This window comes from Mauremys mutica, chromosome 7, assembly GCF_020497125.1.
Source record: "Mauremys mutica isolate MM-2020 ecotype Southern chromosome 7, ASM2049712v1, whole genome shotgun sequence".
Lineage (NCBI taxonomy): Eukaryota > Metazoa > Chordata > Testudines > Geoemydidae > Mauremys > Mauremys mutica.
In genome coordinates, this window is record NC_059078.1 from 59,685,685 (window position 1) to 59,703,088 (window position 17,404).

A 17,404-nucleotide genomic window follows, 5' to 3' on the forward strand; every position below is an offset into this window, starting at 1 on the left:
TCCCCCTTATTTTGCCCCCAAGTAGCGCGCCGAATTGCCGCCGCAGGCGGGGGGGACAGTCTATGTGCCCTTAGGGTGGCAGGCGCGTTTCCGCGGCAGCGGCAATTCGGCGGCAGCTTCTACTGGGCTGCCCAGAAGATTCCGGGGGCCCGGGGTCTTCAGCGGTGGGGGGCCCTTCCGTTCCGAGACCCGCCGCCGAAGTGGCCCGAAGACCCGTGGCAGGGGGCACCCCCCCGCCGCCGAATTACCGCCGAAGCGAGACCCGCCACCGAAGTGCAGCCCGGTCTTCGGCGGTAATTCAGCATCGGGGGGCCCCCCGCCGCGGGTCTTCGGGGCACTTCGGCGGCGGGTCCCGGAACGGAAGGGCCCCCTGCCGCCGAATTACCGCTGAAGACCGAGCTGAACTTCGGCAGCGGGTCCCGCTCCATCTTCGGTGGTAATTCGCCAGCGGGGGGGTCCTTCCGCCCCAGAGCAGAAGGACCCCCCCGCTGACGAAGACCGGGAGCGAAGAAGCTCCTGCGCCCGGCCCCGCAAGAGTTTTCCGGGCCCCCCGGAGCAAGTGAGGGACCCCGCTCCAGGGGCCCCAAAAAACTCTCGTGGGGGCCCCTGTGGGGCTCGGGGCCTGAGGCAAATTGCCCCTCTTGCCCCCCCCTTGGGCGGCCCTGAGCCTCTATGTTTAGCTGTCCGGTGCGGCTTCAGCTAAACATAGAAGCTGCCGCCGAATTGCGCCGCCACAGAAACGCTCCTGCCGCCCTAAGGGCACACGGACCACACACCCCCCAGCCCAGGGCGGCAATTCGGCGCGCTGCTTGGGGCGGCAAAAACTGTAGAGCCGGTCCTGGGCCTGCCTACTAAACCAAGTTCCAGCCCCGGCACCCTATGACTAGCAAGCCAGGGAGGCTGATCTCCGGTTATTGTTTCCTTGTGTGCCTCCCTCCCCATTGCCTATTTCTGAGTTTACCACCAGAGTTTCCTCCATGTCCTGTAGCTACTTCACTGCTCTAGGTCTCTTGTCAGACTCCCCAGTCCAAGGCAGGACCCAGGGATTACTGCCCCCACCCCAGTTTTCCTCCTTGGACCTGCCAACTCCCTTTCCCTCTAGGGCATGACTGCAGCCCTCCTCCCTGCAGCCTATTTGTGCTTTCACTGGTTTTACACTCCTAGGCCAGCTCCTCTCCCAGCCGAGATTCACCTGCCATTGGGCCCTATCATTTCCTGGTTCCTCTCCAGGTGCAGCATCTAAGGTTAATAGGCCTCTCCTGGTCCATAGATCCCTGCTCAAAGCTCATGTGGGGTGGCCAATTAATTGAAAATGCCAATTAATCAACAGTGAAACATTTTATGGGAACATGTCAGTTGTGACATCTCTGCCTAGCTCCCTGCCAATTCACCCACCCACCTGGCTCCTTGGCAACCTGACTGGCAAGGAGCTTGGCAGCCAGGGTTTCCAGCTCCTTGTCAGTCCACTTGGAGAATTGCTGCAGCGCCAGGGCTCTTAGGGTCATGGCACCATGGAAACCAGGTTCCCAAATTCCCTGGCTCCCCAGCATCTTCTGAGCAGCCCGCAAGCCAGGGGAGCATATTTCATGTCAGAAATACTAAAATGTTTCCATTGCAGAAATATTTTGGTGTTTCCAAAATGAAAAATTGTGTAATTTTATGTCTATGAATTTTGCCAAACTTTTGCCTTTTTGTACCAATTCAGGATGAGAAAATTTCCCCAAACCTTGAAATTTTTCACAAAAGTGAAATTCACTTTCCTATCCATCTTTAGTTACAGTTAATTTAATGTTATAGTTCCTGGTATATAATAAACAAAGCTGTAAATGCTAGAGCAGGGGACGCAGCTTGCCTCTAGCCAAGTCTGCTTGATTACAGAGTTAAATATATTAGAATGTTTATAACATTCCAATGAGAATGGTCTGTAAAAAGATTAAATTAAGATTATACAACAATGGTAATAATACTATATGTTATAATATGGATATTCTACAAGGCTTGGGTTGCATTCACTTTTTTTTCCTTTTAACTTGCTAATTATATACGTATCAGAGGGGTAGCCGTGTTAGTCTGGTTCTGTAGAAGCAGCAAAGAATCCTGTGGCACCTTATAGACTAACAGACGTTTTGCAGCATGAGCTTTCGTGGGTGAATACCCACTTCTTCAGATGCATTGACTTGCATCTGAAGAAGTGGGTATTCACCCACGAAAGCTCATGCTGCAAAACGTCTGTTAGTCTATAAGGTGCCACAGGATTCTTTGCTGCTTAATTATATACGAACGCACCCCTCTCCTTCTGAGAGCTGGCACACCCCTGGAGAGTAAGACGACCCCAAGGTCTCAGCGATAGCAGAAATCAAACAAAGTAGGGGAATGGACAGAATCATAGATTTTAAGGAAAGGATCCATGCCTGACTCCCAACTACTGTTCCCACTATTTGGGAGATTTCATGTCACCAGGGTGAAATGTCACACAAGGAGCTACACAAACCTGGCAGCTACCAGGACATGGAGGATGACTGATGAGGCAAAGCAAAGGGGAGGACTGGTTTTCAAGGAGAGATTTGCTGGAGGAGAGAAGTCCCTTGGTGAATGAAGACAGGGAGGGGGTCCCTCCAGGTACAGAGGCAGTGGAGTACATGACTTGATACTGAGCGATGGAAGGAGAAAAGAAGGGAGAGGAGAAGGAAGCACACAGATTGGGGGTGTCTAATGCTGTCTCCTAAGGGTGATGTATATGTGACGCCTGTAGGTGTAAGGGTCCCTAGCATAGGGTGTCTGATCAACAGGCTAAAGATGGGCAAGAGAAGTTGTGCTATTGTCTTAGGCACCATCAACCCAGCTCAATCCCTGACCTGCAATGTGTCGGATAGCTGCAATAAATAAGTTAATTAAACAAATATGTAGAAGCATGGAGGTGAGCTGGAGAAATAAGAAGAATCTTTATTAAGTGAAAGTTTAATTCCACTGAGCTAAATTGAAATTACATGAATGAGCAGGGGAGGGAGAACTCTAGTTCAGTCCAATGCCACAGAAACTCCCCGCATCAAAGCAGGCTGTCCAATCATAAGCATTACATGACCACAATTTACTCTGATTGGCTGATCAGACCTCAAGAGTGGAAACTGTTACTAGCCCCTTGTAAATAAAGGAGCATTTATGGCTGTCAAAAGTACTTTCCATTGTTGTCAACGGCACCACAAATGAACTGAAAACATACCCAGCTTATGTCAGGAACAGATTCACACCTGAGACAGTCTGAGAACATTGCTGGGTTATTGTACATGCCTACGTTATTTTTTTTGGTATTGCACTTAATTTTGTTAAATCACAGTTACTTAAAAAGCCAGATTATTTAACTTTCTGTTTTGAGACAGGGAGTTCATTTCTGTCACTGTACTAATGAGTCCAGGATCATAGACAATCAAATTCACTACTGGTGTAGGACACCGAGATGACTTTTCATGGTCTTTATCGAGGCAAAACACAGAGCTGGTATGGTTTTGGTGCATTTACCACTAAACTTGGTAGCGGAGCTATATCAATGTCCTTGGGGTCAATGGGAGATTTCAAGGTAAAATTCTGCAAAATCATTGTCAGTAGCAAAAATATCTCCATCCGAGCCAGACCCTCTCCCACGCAAATCCGTCTCCCTGCAATAAAAAAGGAATATCAAGGAGATGCAGGAGATCTTTCTTTGCAAAATATGTTAAATACTGTTACAATGGAAGTAAACCTCCAGATTAAAATTAGATGCACAGAGTGATTCGGGGTCACTACATGGAGGATAATGGCCATCTCTCAGAGTTCAGGAAGGTATAAAAGCATCTCATAGAATCATAGAACTGGAAAGGACCTTGAGAGGTCATCTAGTCCAGTCCCCTGCATTCAAGGCAGGATTAAGTTTTATATTATTTGGGGGCTTAAGGAGCCACTCACAGATCATTTTAAAGGCTGGTTCCATAGGGTAAGTAGCTTTTTAAATACCAATATGTGGAGACGGGTGGGCAGATGTGGGGTTTGATAATAGTTAATGCAGGTCCCGAGCCAGTTAATATGTTTAAGGGAGGAATGACACAGTGGTTCTTGAGTGGAAGGCAGAATTAACAGATAGCAAGGTGCAGGCATGCTGGGTAGCAGAATGGAGGAGAACAGCATTCAGGGTTTGTTAACAGAGTGTAGGGATCTTCACTGATTGGAGTAAAATTGAGAAGCTAAGCAACCCATACTGATCTCTCTCCAGGTGACTATACAGATGGCTTCTGCCCTGTTGCATGTTACTCCCTTCTATTTTACTTTTGCATGCACATTCAATCACAATTCATCCACAATTGGTTGACACAGACAGACAAAGGAAGATGTGAAGTTGCCAGGCAGAATTGAGAATAGTGCATGTTCAATTAGTTAAAAAAGAGACTGGAGACCGACAGATGCTTCACTGTTGTGAGAGGCTCTGCTTCAGGGATGGCCCAAAAAGGCTCTGCAGACTACAGTTTGAGAACTCTTTGTATACTCGAGACAAAGCTAAGAGAGAATGGTCTGGGACCTGAAACAAACATGGCTTTTTTTACCTGCAGAAAAAGGAATGAAGAAGTCACTCTTCCTAAAGGCACCATTTTCATCCAAGAAATGTCCCGGGTTAAATTGCTCTGGCTTTGGAAATTCTCTGCTGTCACCTAGGACCGATTGCAGAGCAGGGAATATAGTGGTGCCCTGATTTAGTAAACACAGATAAAGAACGTTTAAATGGATACTGTTGAAACTGAAAAGTCTCCAGAATTCACTGAGCTGGTTAGTGGGACACATTTTTCTTTCCTTCATTTCCTTGCATCCCCTGGAAATTCATGCCTTCAACCAGATCTAGAAATACTCAGATTCCATGAGAAAAGGTAACCGCACCAAACTGCAGCCCACCTGGAACAACTAGATCCTGGAATTTCATAAGAAAAGCTGCTCCCATTAGATTACAACCTTGGTTTCTACATCAAAGAGGTTTGGAAATGTCTGGCTAAAATCCAGAAGTGTTAGGTGTTAGTCTTAGATGCTATTTGGAAGCATTTGAGTTTCCCTTGTCTTTATAGTTTAGTCATCACACCAATAGTTTCCCCATAACTAACTAATTAACAACATGGTTATGCTAAAAATCCCTATACAACTCAAAGTGAAATTCAGTTAGCAACCTAGGATGTGGTCACTGTGGGTTGTGGTGTATATTAACATCTCAGCACATCTAAAGATTGGTGGAGATGGAACCGTCTCAGAAATTGACCTCCCAAAAGAGGCTCCCAAAAAGAGGGAAACTAATGCACACTTAGAGGCAAACATTTCTATTGTGAATAATTCAAAACTGAAAAAAGGAAAAGGTAGAAGAACTGGATTTTTCAGAGAAACATTGAGAACTAACCTTTGGGATAACATATTGTCTGAAATGAGTGTCTCTAGTCACTGCATGTGGGACGTTCAATGGGACAAGGTTAATGAATCTCTGGATCTCATGTATCACAGCATCTGTGTAGGGCATCTGGCTTCGGTCTGCCATGCAGGGGCTTCGGCTTCGGCCAATCACACGGTCAATCTCTTCATGAACTTTCTCTGTCATCAAATGAACAAGGTTAACAATAAAGCTAAAGAACAGGATTCCCATAATTTTGCCTCATGCTGTCACATAGTAAGAAATACACACGTCTCAGCAGATGCACGCTGGGAATATAACAAGTTATAACAGGGGTCAGCAACCTCTGGCACGCGGCTCGCTTGGCGGGCCAGGCCAGTTTGTCTACCTGCCACGTAGGCAGGTTTGGCCGACCGCAGATCCCACTGGCCGCGGTTCACTGCTCCAGGCCAATGGGGGCGGCAGGAAGCCATGGCCAGAACATCCCTCGGCCCATGGTGCTTCCTGCCACCCCCATTAGCCTGGACAGCGAATCGCAGCCAGTGGCAGCCGCGATCAGCCGAACCTGCCAATGCAGAAGGTAAACAAACTGGCCCAGCCCGCCAGGGTGCTTACCCTGGTGAGCCGCGTGCCAGAGGTTGCCGACCCCTGAGTTATAATAATATAACGGTTAGTTTTGGGTTACAGAAAATACTGTACATGGTATCCAGGACAAAATGCCTATAATATAATTATTAGGGCAGTGATATGGCTCATGCCTGGTTATGTTATAAAAGAAAGCACAATGTGATGTTATCACCAGAGCATAACAACTAACTGTTGTGCAAGAGACTGAAGCCTAAAATTTCCCCCCACCAAAGTCAATCATACCCGTGAGCATGGAGGAAGCCGATGAGGTGGAAATTAGCGCTGTATATTAGCTGGGTTTTGATAAATCTCTAGCACTGACAGAGTTTTGATTTAAGCCCTTACTCAATCCTGACACCTACAAGATTATTAAATCCTAAAATGAAATGTCTTTGCTTTTATTTGAGTGGAGGGTGCCCGTCTGAAAGCCCTGGAATCCAAAGGTACCTGTTACCCACAGACCAAGCACCATCTGACCAACGGCAGCGCAGGCTTCCCCCACACACACATTTCCCCCTGGCCCATGAGCCTCAACATGAACCACGAGGTGAGACAGGAATCCAGTCACAATGGCCTACTCAGTCTGAAGGCCCCATGCTGAGACTGGCCATAAGGAGGCCAAGTAATGGTAGTTGTGATGGTGCTTTTCAAATGCAGACACGTGTCTACACAAACTGAACTAAAACACCCATCCCCAAACACCTCTCACATATATCAGCCTGCACACAGTGGTGACACAGCTCACTTCCAGCCCAAGCCAGATTTGATCTGGTGACTTCAAGAACAGGGGTCTGTATCCATTAGAGATCCCTTGAGCCATGTAATCCCCTCAGCTTCCCAAGACTTAAAATTGTGTGCATGTCTGTATGGTACCTTCTATATCTGGGTATTTCAGAAGAATCAGGAGTCCATGTCTCAAGGTGGTGCTGGTTGTCCCCGTTCCAGCAAGGAATAAGTCTATTGTGCTTCTCACCAAGTTTTCAGTATTAAATTCCAACTGGTCATTCTGTTGCTCCTGTAGAGAGACTTCTTACAGTTGTTTGATCATTGACTGTAAGAGTGTGGGATTGATTCATACAGGCCCAAATCCTCTCATATTCTACCTGCTCCGTGACCCACTCAGCATCTTTATAAAAATCCTTACAAAAAATGGGCCACAGCCCTAGAGATTGCAGTAGAACTGTGGAGTACTTTAGGCTATTGCTGTGGAAACCTGTGGTCTTTTGTAAAGAGGAGAACTGGAGCATTACAGTAACCAAGTTAGTTTTCATCTGTATTTCTAACTGTTAACATTGAACTTGTTGTTGATTCCTTTGCTTTCCTATTTTGTTTGTCTGGGCAGCACTAATTGCCTTGATAACCCTGAATTAGAAACAAAACCAAATGTTTCTAACCAATTTTTAATCTTGGAGCCAGATGGATTGAGTCTGATGCTCCAACAGAAGCGAAAATCCACTGAAAACACAAATGCCTGGCTACCTGTTGAACAAGGAGTGCACTGACAGAACTCGTAATAGGCTGTTGTTGCAAAATATTACATGAGATTAGCAAGAGGGGTTTCTAAAAAAGCAGGTAGTAGGTTAAGTCTGTAGGTGTGGGCATAGGCAGCCATTTGAAACTGCTTTCTCCTGCTAATTCCACGGGTGCTAACACAGAGCAGTAAAAGTGCCTCTCTCCACTCACTTAATAAAAACTCTTTCAATGACTAAATTACAAACAGAGTCAATCTACCTGTTTCTATGTGCTTTTGAGACCTAGTTTGGGTGCTCTGTCCTTTTAAAACATCTACACTGCAATAAAAAATCCACGGCTGGCCTGGGTCAGCTGACTCGGGCTCGTGAGAATCAGGTTGAGGGGCTATAATATTGCAATGTGGACAAATGGGCTCAGGATGGAGCCCAGACTCTGAAGCCCAGAAAGAGGGAAGAGGCCCAGAACCTGGGCTGCAGCCCAAGCACCGATGTTTATACTGCAGTTTTATAACCCTGCGGACCGAGCCCTTCAAGCCCAAGTCAGCTGACTCGGGCCAGCCGTGGCTGTGCTGTGGGTCTTTCATTACAGTGTGCACATACCCTTAGAAACAAATCCTGTTTGTCTTACTCACTGTTGTAGTCCCACTGGCATCACCGGCACTATTCACACAAATGAGGTGAGCAGGGCATGGCTTTTAGAATGTAAGTTCCAGGGGCAGAGACCAGGTCTGCTTTTGGGTCTTGTACAGAGTGATAAATACCCATGATAAGTATAACCCACTCCACAGCAAAGGGAAGGGCTGCTGCCCTCACTTACCTGTTCCATTTTGATGAGGAAAGCATCAATGAAGTCTCGAGGGCAGCTAAGATCCAGAGACTCTTTGTGCATCTTCACCCTCTCCAGAACAAAGATTCTCAACTCCTCTGAATTTTTAAGTAACTCCTGGTGAGGCCCAGGTATATAATCCATGAGAGTTGGGAAAAAATTGTACAGCTAGAATAATGGAAGGAAAAGTACATCTTGGTTTATCTCGACACAACAAATAATCAGTTGACTCAATTGGCCCAACTGACTCAGTTACAGCAGCACAATACAATATTTCTGTGGCACGTTCCTGTGCAAATAGATTCTAAAGAACTTCCCCAGCTTCACTAACTCATTCTACTCAATACACACCTATTCTTCACATAAACTGCAGTGACATTCAGTTCTATTCACTACAATAATCTCCATTATTTCCAACATAAAACCATCCCCAATATTCACATGCTGTTCTTGAAAATCACACTCAAGTTGCCAAACCTAACTTGGAATACAGATTTTCTTAGGCAGTAATAAAACATTATAGACTATACAAGTAAAAGATATCTTAGTCTTCCTCTGGTTGGAGTGAAGGGGCCAAATTCTCTGCTGCTGTAACTCCGTTGATTTCCACTGAATTTGACTGTTGTGCATTTGGTGAGGTTTTCAGCAATGGGATGTGCGAGTGGCTGTGTACCGGAAATGAAAAGGAGTTTGCTTTGCAGGTGAGGTATGCGACCATATTCAGGTATCCCATTGTGAATATACTAAGGCATGTGAACTGCAATAGTTTGGATGCTAATGTTTTAATTGCTAATGTTTTAATTCTGAGCAAATTACGGTAAGTGTTTTGTGTGGGAATTTAAATTATTCTCAGAAACAAGTTTGAGGCTGGGACTGGTAATAGCTGCAGCCTAATGAGGAGAATGGGAACATTATGGGAATCTGAAATAACAATTGTTTAAGGAGAATGAATGGTAAAAGAAAGAAATCTCTGTCCCTTCCTCCTTTATAAAGGAGAAGAGTGGGAAAAACCACTGAACACACCTGTCCCAGGAAAGAGCGAAGGAGTTCATTGTTTTCCTCTGTGAGTTTAATTAATGTCAGAAACTTCTGATCTTCATAGTCAAACCGGTCCCCAAAGACAATGGAACAGATGATATTGGAGACAGCGTGGGTGAGAGGGAGGGTGGGGTCAAAGGGTCGCTCTGCAATAAAACCAAACCAGAGTCCAGTTTTTAATTCAGTATTTCCACCTATAGCATCACATTCATTGATGTTACTGGGACGTTCTGGATGTCCTGGCCCCGGGCCAAGAGGGAAGTCCCTAATATTCATTGGGGAGGGTGAATTATGGTGTCACAGTTCCAAGGTAAGCTGGGCTTTAGACTCCTTTCAGTCCCTCTCAAGAGCCCCCCTCAGGTGACAGGCCTGAGTTCCTGCCCCTCTCTGAATGGTAGGAACCCCTCAGTCCAACCACCCTTGGACTGGCTAGCTGGGCAGCAGACTCACTACATCCCAACTATGGTAGCATGACAGGCTGCTCTGTGCTGGGCACCCATGAGCCCTTTCCCTCCAGGGACCTGTGACCAGCAGGGGATCAAAGTGACTCAAAAACAGCTTCTCCAAAACAAAGGGTTATTTATCCTCCCAAAGGTATGAAGCACACAGAGCAAAAACTAGAAACAATAAAGGCTTCTACACACATTCCTTTTACCTAAACAATCTTTCCTTGCAAGCTTTGGTAAGTTCCATTCAGCCCAGTTACCTCCATCTCACTCAACCCCCTTCCTGCTTGGGTGAAAATCCTGAAGGTTTTAGTATCCCTGTTGGATGCTAGTTTCTGTCCGGGAAGAGAATACTTTCCAAATAGCTGAAGGTACGCTGGGGGTGTTCTCAAATTAACAGCTTCTCCATGATTACCCTTGGCATTCTCTCTGACCATACTTACCTTTGCCATTATTTCATTTCCTCTTACTGTCCCCCTTTAAGCCTCCTTTTATTTAATTCAGTACAGCCAGGCAGGATAATATCACACAGCTAAACTGAGGTGCACATGAAAAATAACACCGATATTTCCCTCATTCTCCACATAGGGCTTCCCCAATGCTATCTCTGTAAATTTATATTAAATAATTATACCCATTTTGCTAGGAATCAGTTTTCACACTGTCTCCTTTGCAGCTGTCTGCTGGACACAGCCTGGCCTGAATAGGGATCATCGGTCCCTCTATAGGTCCCTCTCTGAGTGAGACCTGCCTGTCTGCCATGGGCTCTTTACACAGGCCTAACAGATGGTATTCCTTTCAAAAGAGGATCCTGCATTCAGAAGATTCTACCTGAGCCATTGCTTGTAGCATCATCACAAACTCCTACAATGCAGCGGGACCTATACAATATTCAAAGCAATGGTCTACAAGACTTCACCCCTCTGACTTGAGACCACATTGCACAGGGAGAACATCCAGAAGCAGCATTTTCTCCATGCAGTGTGTTCTTGCCTCATGTCCCTCACCAGGGGTGAAAGTAACTTAAAGGACTTACCGGTACGCCGGACCCTGAGCTGGGCAGGGGGAACCAGAAGAGACGTGGCCTCAACAGGAAGAGGCGGGCCTTTAAATACCTGGGCCCTTTCAATCAAGATTTAAGTGGCCTAGGGCTCCGGCTGCAGTAGCAGCGACTGGGAGCCCCACGCCCTTTAAATCACCACTGGAGCTACCAGCTGCAGAGGTAGCTGGGAGCCCCAGGGCTCAGGGGCGATTTAAAGGGCCAGGGGCTCCAGCCGCTGCTACCGCAGTGGCTTACTTTCACCTCTGTCCCTCACCCAGGCAGATTCCTTTTGAGTCATTATCTACAGGAGCAGCTGCCCTTGGCTCAGGATACACAAGTGGCAACAGCAGTAAAGTGGCTCTCTTGTGTTTGTATCATGGGTGGGGAAGGTTCTCCATGCATTCTCCTCTCACACACACAATTCACCCAGATGGAGAGTCAACTTCATTTTAGCCCTTAATGTTGCACTGTATATTGCAAGAGGCGGGATGGTCTTGTGGTTAAGGCAGTGGCCGGGGTCTCAGGAAATCTGGAGACAATTCCCAGCTCTGCCACAAACTTCCAGGTGTGACCTCAAGCAAGTCACTTAATCTCTCTCTGTCTCAGTTCCCCATCTCTAAAAGAGAGAAAAGAATTCTTCCTTTCTTCACTTTTTCTTCTTCATGTGTATTTAATATGTACGTTGCTTGGGGCAGGGACAGTCTCCAGCTGTTTGTTAACACAACCTACTGGCAAAGGAGCCCCAGTCTTGGCTGGGACTTCTAGAAACTAATAGAACACAAATTAACTAACTAACTAACTAAATAATATTCATCACTTAGAAAGCACTGTAAATTTACACAGTGATTTATTTGGGAGGCCATCCCCATACAACGTAGGTGCCAGGCTTATATCAGACATCTAGCAGAGAAGAAAATCGGAATAAGGAAGCTGTAGGCCTGGGTGTCTTATTAGCCCAACACACTGAAGATAAACTAATCCACTCTAACATGCTTCACTGTGTTTGTTTGTCCAGAGTAGGCAGAAGCTTTTTCCATTTGCCCATTGGCCACAGATCAGAGGGTAGAAAACATGAGAAATAACAGACAGGAAAGGTCATCTTGAGAACTTTTCTCACATATTTTTCCTTTACATTATATGTGCAGGTAACGGCTTGAGCAGGGATGGCCAACCTGTGGCTCCGGAGCCGCATGCGGCTCTTCAGAAGTTAATATGCGGCTCCTTGCATAGGCACTGGCTCCAGGGCTGGAGCTACAGGTGCCAACTTTCCAATATGCCAGGGGGTGCTCACTGCTCAAGCCCCCGCTCTGCCCCACACCACACCTTCCCCTAAAGGCCCCTGCCCCTTCCCCCAAGCCTGCCATGCCCTTGTTCTTCCCCCTCCCCCACAGAGCCTCCTGAGCATGCAAAACATCTGATTGCAGGAGGCAGGAGGTGCTGACTGGCAGGGCTGCTGGCAGGTGCGAAGCGCTGGGGGCTGGAGCTGATGGGATGCTGCTGATGTACTACTGTGGCTCTTTGGCAATGTACATTGGTAAATTCTGGCTCCTTCTCTGGTTCCTTCTCAGGTTGGCCACCCCCGGGCTTGAATTATAAGGTGTTTGAACCAAAGTTAATATCACAAAATAAAGGAAGAAAAGAGTCTTTAGCTGACTCAGTTTCCGAATTACATGCAGCAATTCCCCACCGTGTGTGTTTCTGAGCCTTTCAACCAGAAAACGGGCTTCCTCTTGGATTCGTTCCTCAACACTTTTCTTCCCCATCCCAAAGTTTCTGAGGGTGGTGAGGGCAAATCGGCGAAGCTGCTTCCACCGCTCCCCACTGCTGAATATAATGCCTGGAAAAGGGAGGACAGGAATGAAAGGGGGGGGCAGACTAAATTTGCTAAATTTCTAACCTAAGGAAATATTGGTCATTGAAAGTTTCAATGTGAACACAAACATTATTGTACGTGTGTTCTACTGGAGAAACTACATTACATTGATATGTATATGTAACTCAAAATCCCACTGTAGTGAGTCGGTGTGGCTCCCCTCCTGTCCAGCAGAGGGAGCTCCCTCCCAGACACCCAAGTGGGCGGAGCTACTGCCACCTGTCCCCGCCCCCCCGGAAGTCAAGGGGCGGGACAGGAAGTAGAAAAGCCGGCAGCCAGAGCTCAATCAGAGGCCAGCCACCACCGAGAGCAGACGTGCTGGCGGGAGCTCCTGACTGGGAACCCTCCCGGGCCCGAGGCAGCTGCCCTGACTGGCCGGAGCTCCCTCGCACCCGGTACGACGAGGAACCCCCGGAGCTTCCCCGTGACCGGTACCCAGATAGGCTGCTGGAACTCCCCCGCGCCCGGTACGAAGAGGAGCCGCCGGAGCTTCCCCGTCCCTGCTGCTACCCGGAGGAGCCGCCTGACCACGCCGGGTCGGACTTCCCGGAGGAGCTGCCGGACCTGCCACCAAGCCCTGGTCCTGAGGAGCCTATGCAGGTAGACTGGCCTGCATCTGCTGCGACCCACGAGGTAGGCCCTGAGGGGGATATGGACAGTAGCCCGGGGGTAGCCGACCCCTGTCCGGCTACAGAAGCCGAGGTCCCAATGTCAGTGTGTTGCGGTCAGGACCCCACTGACCAGCGGCAGTGATAGCCGCTGCTAGGGCCCTGGGCTGGGACACAGTGGAGTGGGTGGGCCTGTGTCCCCCCTGCCACCCACTCACGGGTGGCAGTCTTCCCCCTCACCCAGGTACAAGGACCTGGGCCTATACGCCTACTATTGAACTGTTTTGGCTGCTCAGCCCCTGCTTCCTAGGGCCTGAGCCTATGAACTGTTTTGCTGCTCAGCCCCTGCTTCCTAGGGCCTGAGCCTATGAACTGTTTTGCTGCTCAGCCCCTGCTTCCTAGGGCCTGAGCCTATTGAACTGTTTTGCTGCTCAGCCCCTGCTTCCTAGGGCCTGAGCCTATTGAACTGTTTTGGCTGCTCAGCCCCTGCTTCCTAGGGCCTGAGCCTATTGAACTGTTTTGGCTGCTCAGCCCCTGCTCCCAAGGGCCTGAGCTTATTGAACTATTGTACTGCTCAGCCCCTGCTTCAGAGGGCCTGAGCTTCTTGAACTATTGTACTGCTCAGCCCCTGCTTCACAGGGCCTGAACTTGTTATACCGTTCTCTGCTACACTGCCCACAGTAACAGCAAACGCGTAAGGAGTCGGTGTGGCTCCCCTCCTGCCCCAGGAGGGTCGAGCCCCGGCGCAACCGACTACACCCACACATTAATCTCATTCCTGTTTATAGCAATTATGAACAAGAAAAATAATTTCATTGGGGGCCATGCCCAATGGCCGTATTTTGTTCTCTAACACAGTGTATACTGTCACAGTAATTAGAGCAAAGTACATATACTGGTACCATGTAAAAATAAGAAATACACTGGCACATAAATAGGTGGGTGAAGTTAGTATCCTTCAAAGAACAGGGCTAAGTGAAACAAGAGCTTTCTTCTCAGTCATGTTCTCCACATACAGAGAACATCAGCGCTACATGCTGAAGTTGTTAGAAATGTACCTGTTCCCTTGGCAAGCTTGTCAGCCAGTGCCAGTTTTCCTCTTCCACTGAACTCGTCCCCTTGATCAATCAGAGCTTCCTTCACAGCCTCCTGTCCATACAGCACCACAACCCGTAGTGAGCCCAAGTATATTGTGAAAACCGGGCCATACTTCGCACTGAGCTATGAAAGATTAGCACAAAAGACCAATACATTTTTACTAAATCCACTTAAGAATAAGAATGAGAGTGGATCAAATTACAAACTGATGAGAGAGCTCTCCTGCCACTAAGGATTACACCCAAAAAGGGATATAGGCATCTAAATGCAAAATGTAGATCCTGAAAACCCCCAGCTAACCCTCTAGGTACCTTAACTCCCTCAGTGCCTAAGTTTCCACCCCTGAATTCCCTGAGGCACTTATAACATCTGTTGCTGGACATGCACATGGCTACCTCAGCCCTTATGGCCAGTGCCTAACACATGCCCGAACTCTGGCAGGATCCTCAAATGCAGTGTTCCCTCCCTAGCTCATCTGGTCTTAAATCACATAACAGATTAGACCCCATACACCAGGTGCCAGAAGAGGAGGAGGAGGTCGTCCCACCCCCCAAGCCCTCCGCATCACTGTTAGTTTAGTGGGAATGGCAGTCACCTGGGATGTGGGAGAGCCAGGTTTAATTCCCCCTCATACCTGATGTGAAGAAGGGATCTGAAACCAGGTCTCCCCTCTCTCTGGAGTGTGCCCAGGCCTAAACCACCACACTATGGGTCATTCTGGAGAAGGACTTTCCTGTTGAAGCCGTTCCATTGTGTATCAATAAGTGAATAGTAATTGGAAAAGGAACATGGGTCTCCCACATCCTGGGCGAGCAGCCTAGGCCTAACCACTAGGATACAGAGTCAGTCTCACTCTCTCTCTGGAGCAGCTGCCAAGGAAAGGTAAGTCCACCAGAACACTGGGCCTGAGTCCTCCCATCAGGCAATTTCACCCCTGGATGTGTGTGGGAAGGAGTGCCCTTCTTCTATCACTGTCCTTTCTGGATCTCCACCCAGGAGGATATGTCAACTTTACAGAGTAGAGGAACAACCTAAGCCTTACCCTTGTCCTGTGAAGAAGGCAAGAATCATTAGATCAATTTTACAAGTGGGAAACACACAAAGAACTTCAGTTGTTTCCCCAGGCACATACATGGCATCAATTGCAGAGCTGGGACCAGAACCCAAGGCTGCTGTCTGACATTTCCCTGCTTAACCCACCAGCCACACTCCCCACTGCAGGATAACCTACATAGGTGGCAGGTTATATACATTTGCGGTGCTCAGGCTCCAGGAATATTCAGGGCCAGTGCCCTGCTCCAGCAATATTTGGAGCTGGGTCTCTCCCCCGGCCCTGCCTGGACCGGGCCCTGGCCCCCGTGGGCCTCCGCCCCCGCCGCAACCCTGCCTGGAGCAGGTCCCAGCCCCCGCCTGCCACCTCTCCCCCTGTGTGTCGCCCCCCCCGGCTGCACCGCACCCCTGCCTGACAAAAAGCAGCGCGCGCCTCTCCCCTGCCTGCTCTGTGCTGCCGGAGTAGAGCGGCTCCCGGCAGAACTGCTGTCTGCTGCCCCAGGGTCTTTGTGCCTGCCCTCAAGTAATGGCAAGGCAGGCTGCCCTTACCCTGCCCTAGCCCTGAGCCTGTCCAATGCCCCAAACCCTCAGCCCCAGCCAGAGCCCTCATCCCCCCACACCCTAATCCTCAGCCCCAGCCAGAGCCCTCATCCCCCCGCACCCTAATCCTCTGCCCCAGCCAGAGCTCTCATCCCCCCGCACCCTAATCCTCTGCCCCAGCCAGAGTCCTCATCCCCCCACACCCTAATCCTCTGCCCCAGCCCTGAGCCCCCCCACAGCATGAACCCCTCATCCTCAGCCCCACAGCCCTCACCCCACACCCCAACCCTCTGCCCTAGCCCTCAGCCCCCTCCTGCATCATGAACCCCTCATCCCCCAGCCAGAACCCTCATCCCCTCGCACCCTAATCCTCTGCCCGAGCCCTGAGCCCCCCCACATCATGAACCCCTCAGCCCCACAGCTCTCACCCCACACCCCAACCCTCTGCCCTAGCCCTGAGCCCCCTCCTGCATCATGAATCCCTCATCCTCAGCCCCACAGCCCTCACCCCACCCCTCTGCCCTGAGCCCCCTCCTGCATCATGAACCCCTCATCCTCAGCCTCACAGCCCTCACCCCTGCACTCCCTCCTATCCCCAAACTCCCTCCCAGAGGGTACACCCCTTCCCCCTTCCCACACACCCCTTCCCACCCCCAAACTCCATCCCAAAGCCTGCACCCTGCACCCCTCCTGCACCCTAATCCCCAGCCCAGGATCTGCACCCCAGACCTCCCCGCACAAGCCCCCTTCCAGAGCCTTAGGCAGGTGGGGGCGGAGTTTGGGGGGGAGGAGTTGGGGGGCGGGTTCTGGGCACCACCAAAATTTCTACAAACTTTCCACCCATGAACCTGTACAGGCTGCAGCACAACTGAGAGGGCGTATTCTGGTTTACCTGTGAATAAGACACATTATCATAAAAATAACATATTGCCAGAAACAGGTTGTATCTAGCATTCAAGACTAAATATTTCTGTGGAAAAAATATTCAGCCTTAAACATGAGGAGTTGAGCCACTGCGCAAACCCCAGAAATTTCAGAGTTCTCTTTCCCCAGGCTCTGCTTAACACCCACCTGAGCCAAAGCCCTGCATAAGGAGAAAGCCCCCTTACCTCATGTATAGATTGGGGCAAGTTCCTTGTATTCAGCTGTAGCGTGTTCCCTATGATGGGAAAAGCAACAGGGCCAGGTGGCAGCTTCCCACTTTCAGACATCTTTCTCCATGCTGAAAGGAAAAGAAGGCAAGAGATACAAATCACCAAGAAAACAGTTGTTGCTCCCAGAGGTTCCATTGCAAAATTATTCTGGGTTCTAACAGGGGGTTACTTTGTCTTTCAGAACCCACCTTTTATATATTGTGTGGTGCAAAAGTAAAATGGCAAGTGAAAGCAATTA

The 17,404-nt window shown here is 48.9% G+C and overlaps 1 protein-coding gene across 1 annotated transcript; it reads right to left on the reverse strand.

Annotated features, from left to right (window-relative positions):
• Window positions 1-2,918: 2,918 nt before the first annotated feature.
• On the reverse strand, window positions 2,919-17,342 carry LOC123374882 (cytochrome P450 2H2-like). The gene is made up of 9 exons (XM_045025266.1): window positions 17,122-17,342; window positions 14,383-14,545; window positions 12,531-12,680; window positions 9,341-9,501; window positions 8,309-8,485; window positions 6,893-7,034; window positions 5,405-5,592; window positions 4,572-4,713; window positions 2,919-3,653 (listed from the first exon to the last, which is right to left on the reverse strand). Exons 1-9 carry the CDS (start codon window positions 17,299-17,301, stop codon window positions 3,472-3,474), a joined length of 1,485 nt encoding a protein of 494 aa, XP_044881201.1. The 5' UTR covers window positions 17,302-17,342; the 3' UTR covers window positions 2,919-3,471.
• Between the last annotated feature and the right edge of the window lie 62 nt (window positions 17,343-17,404).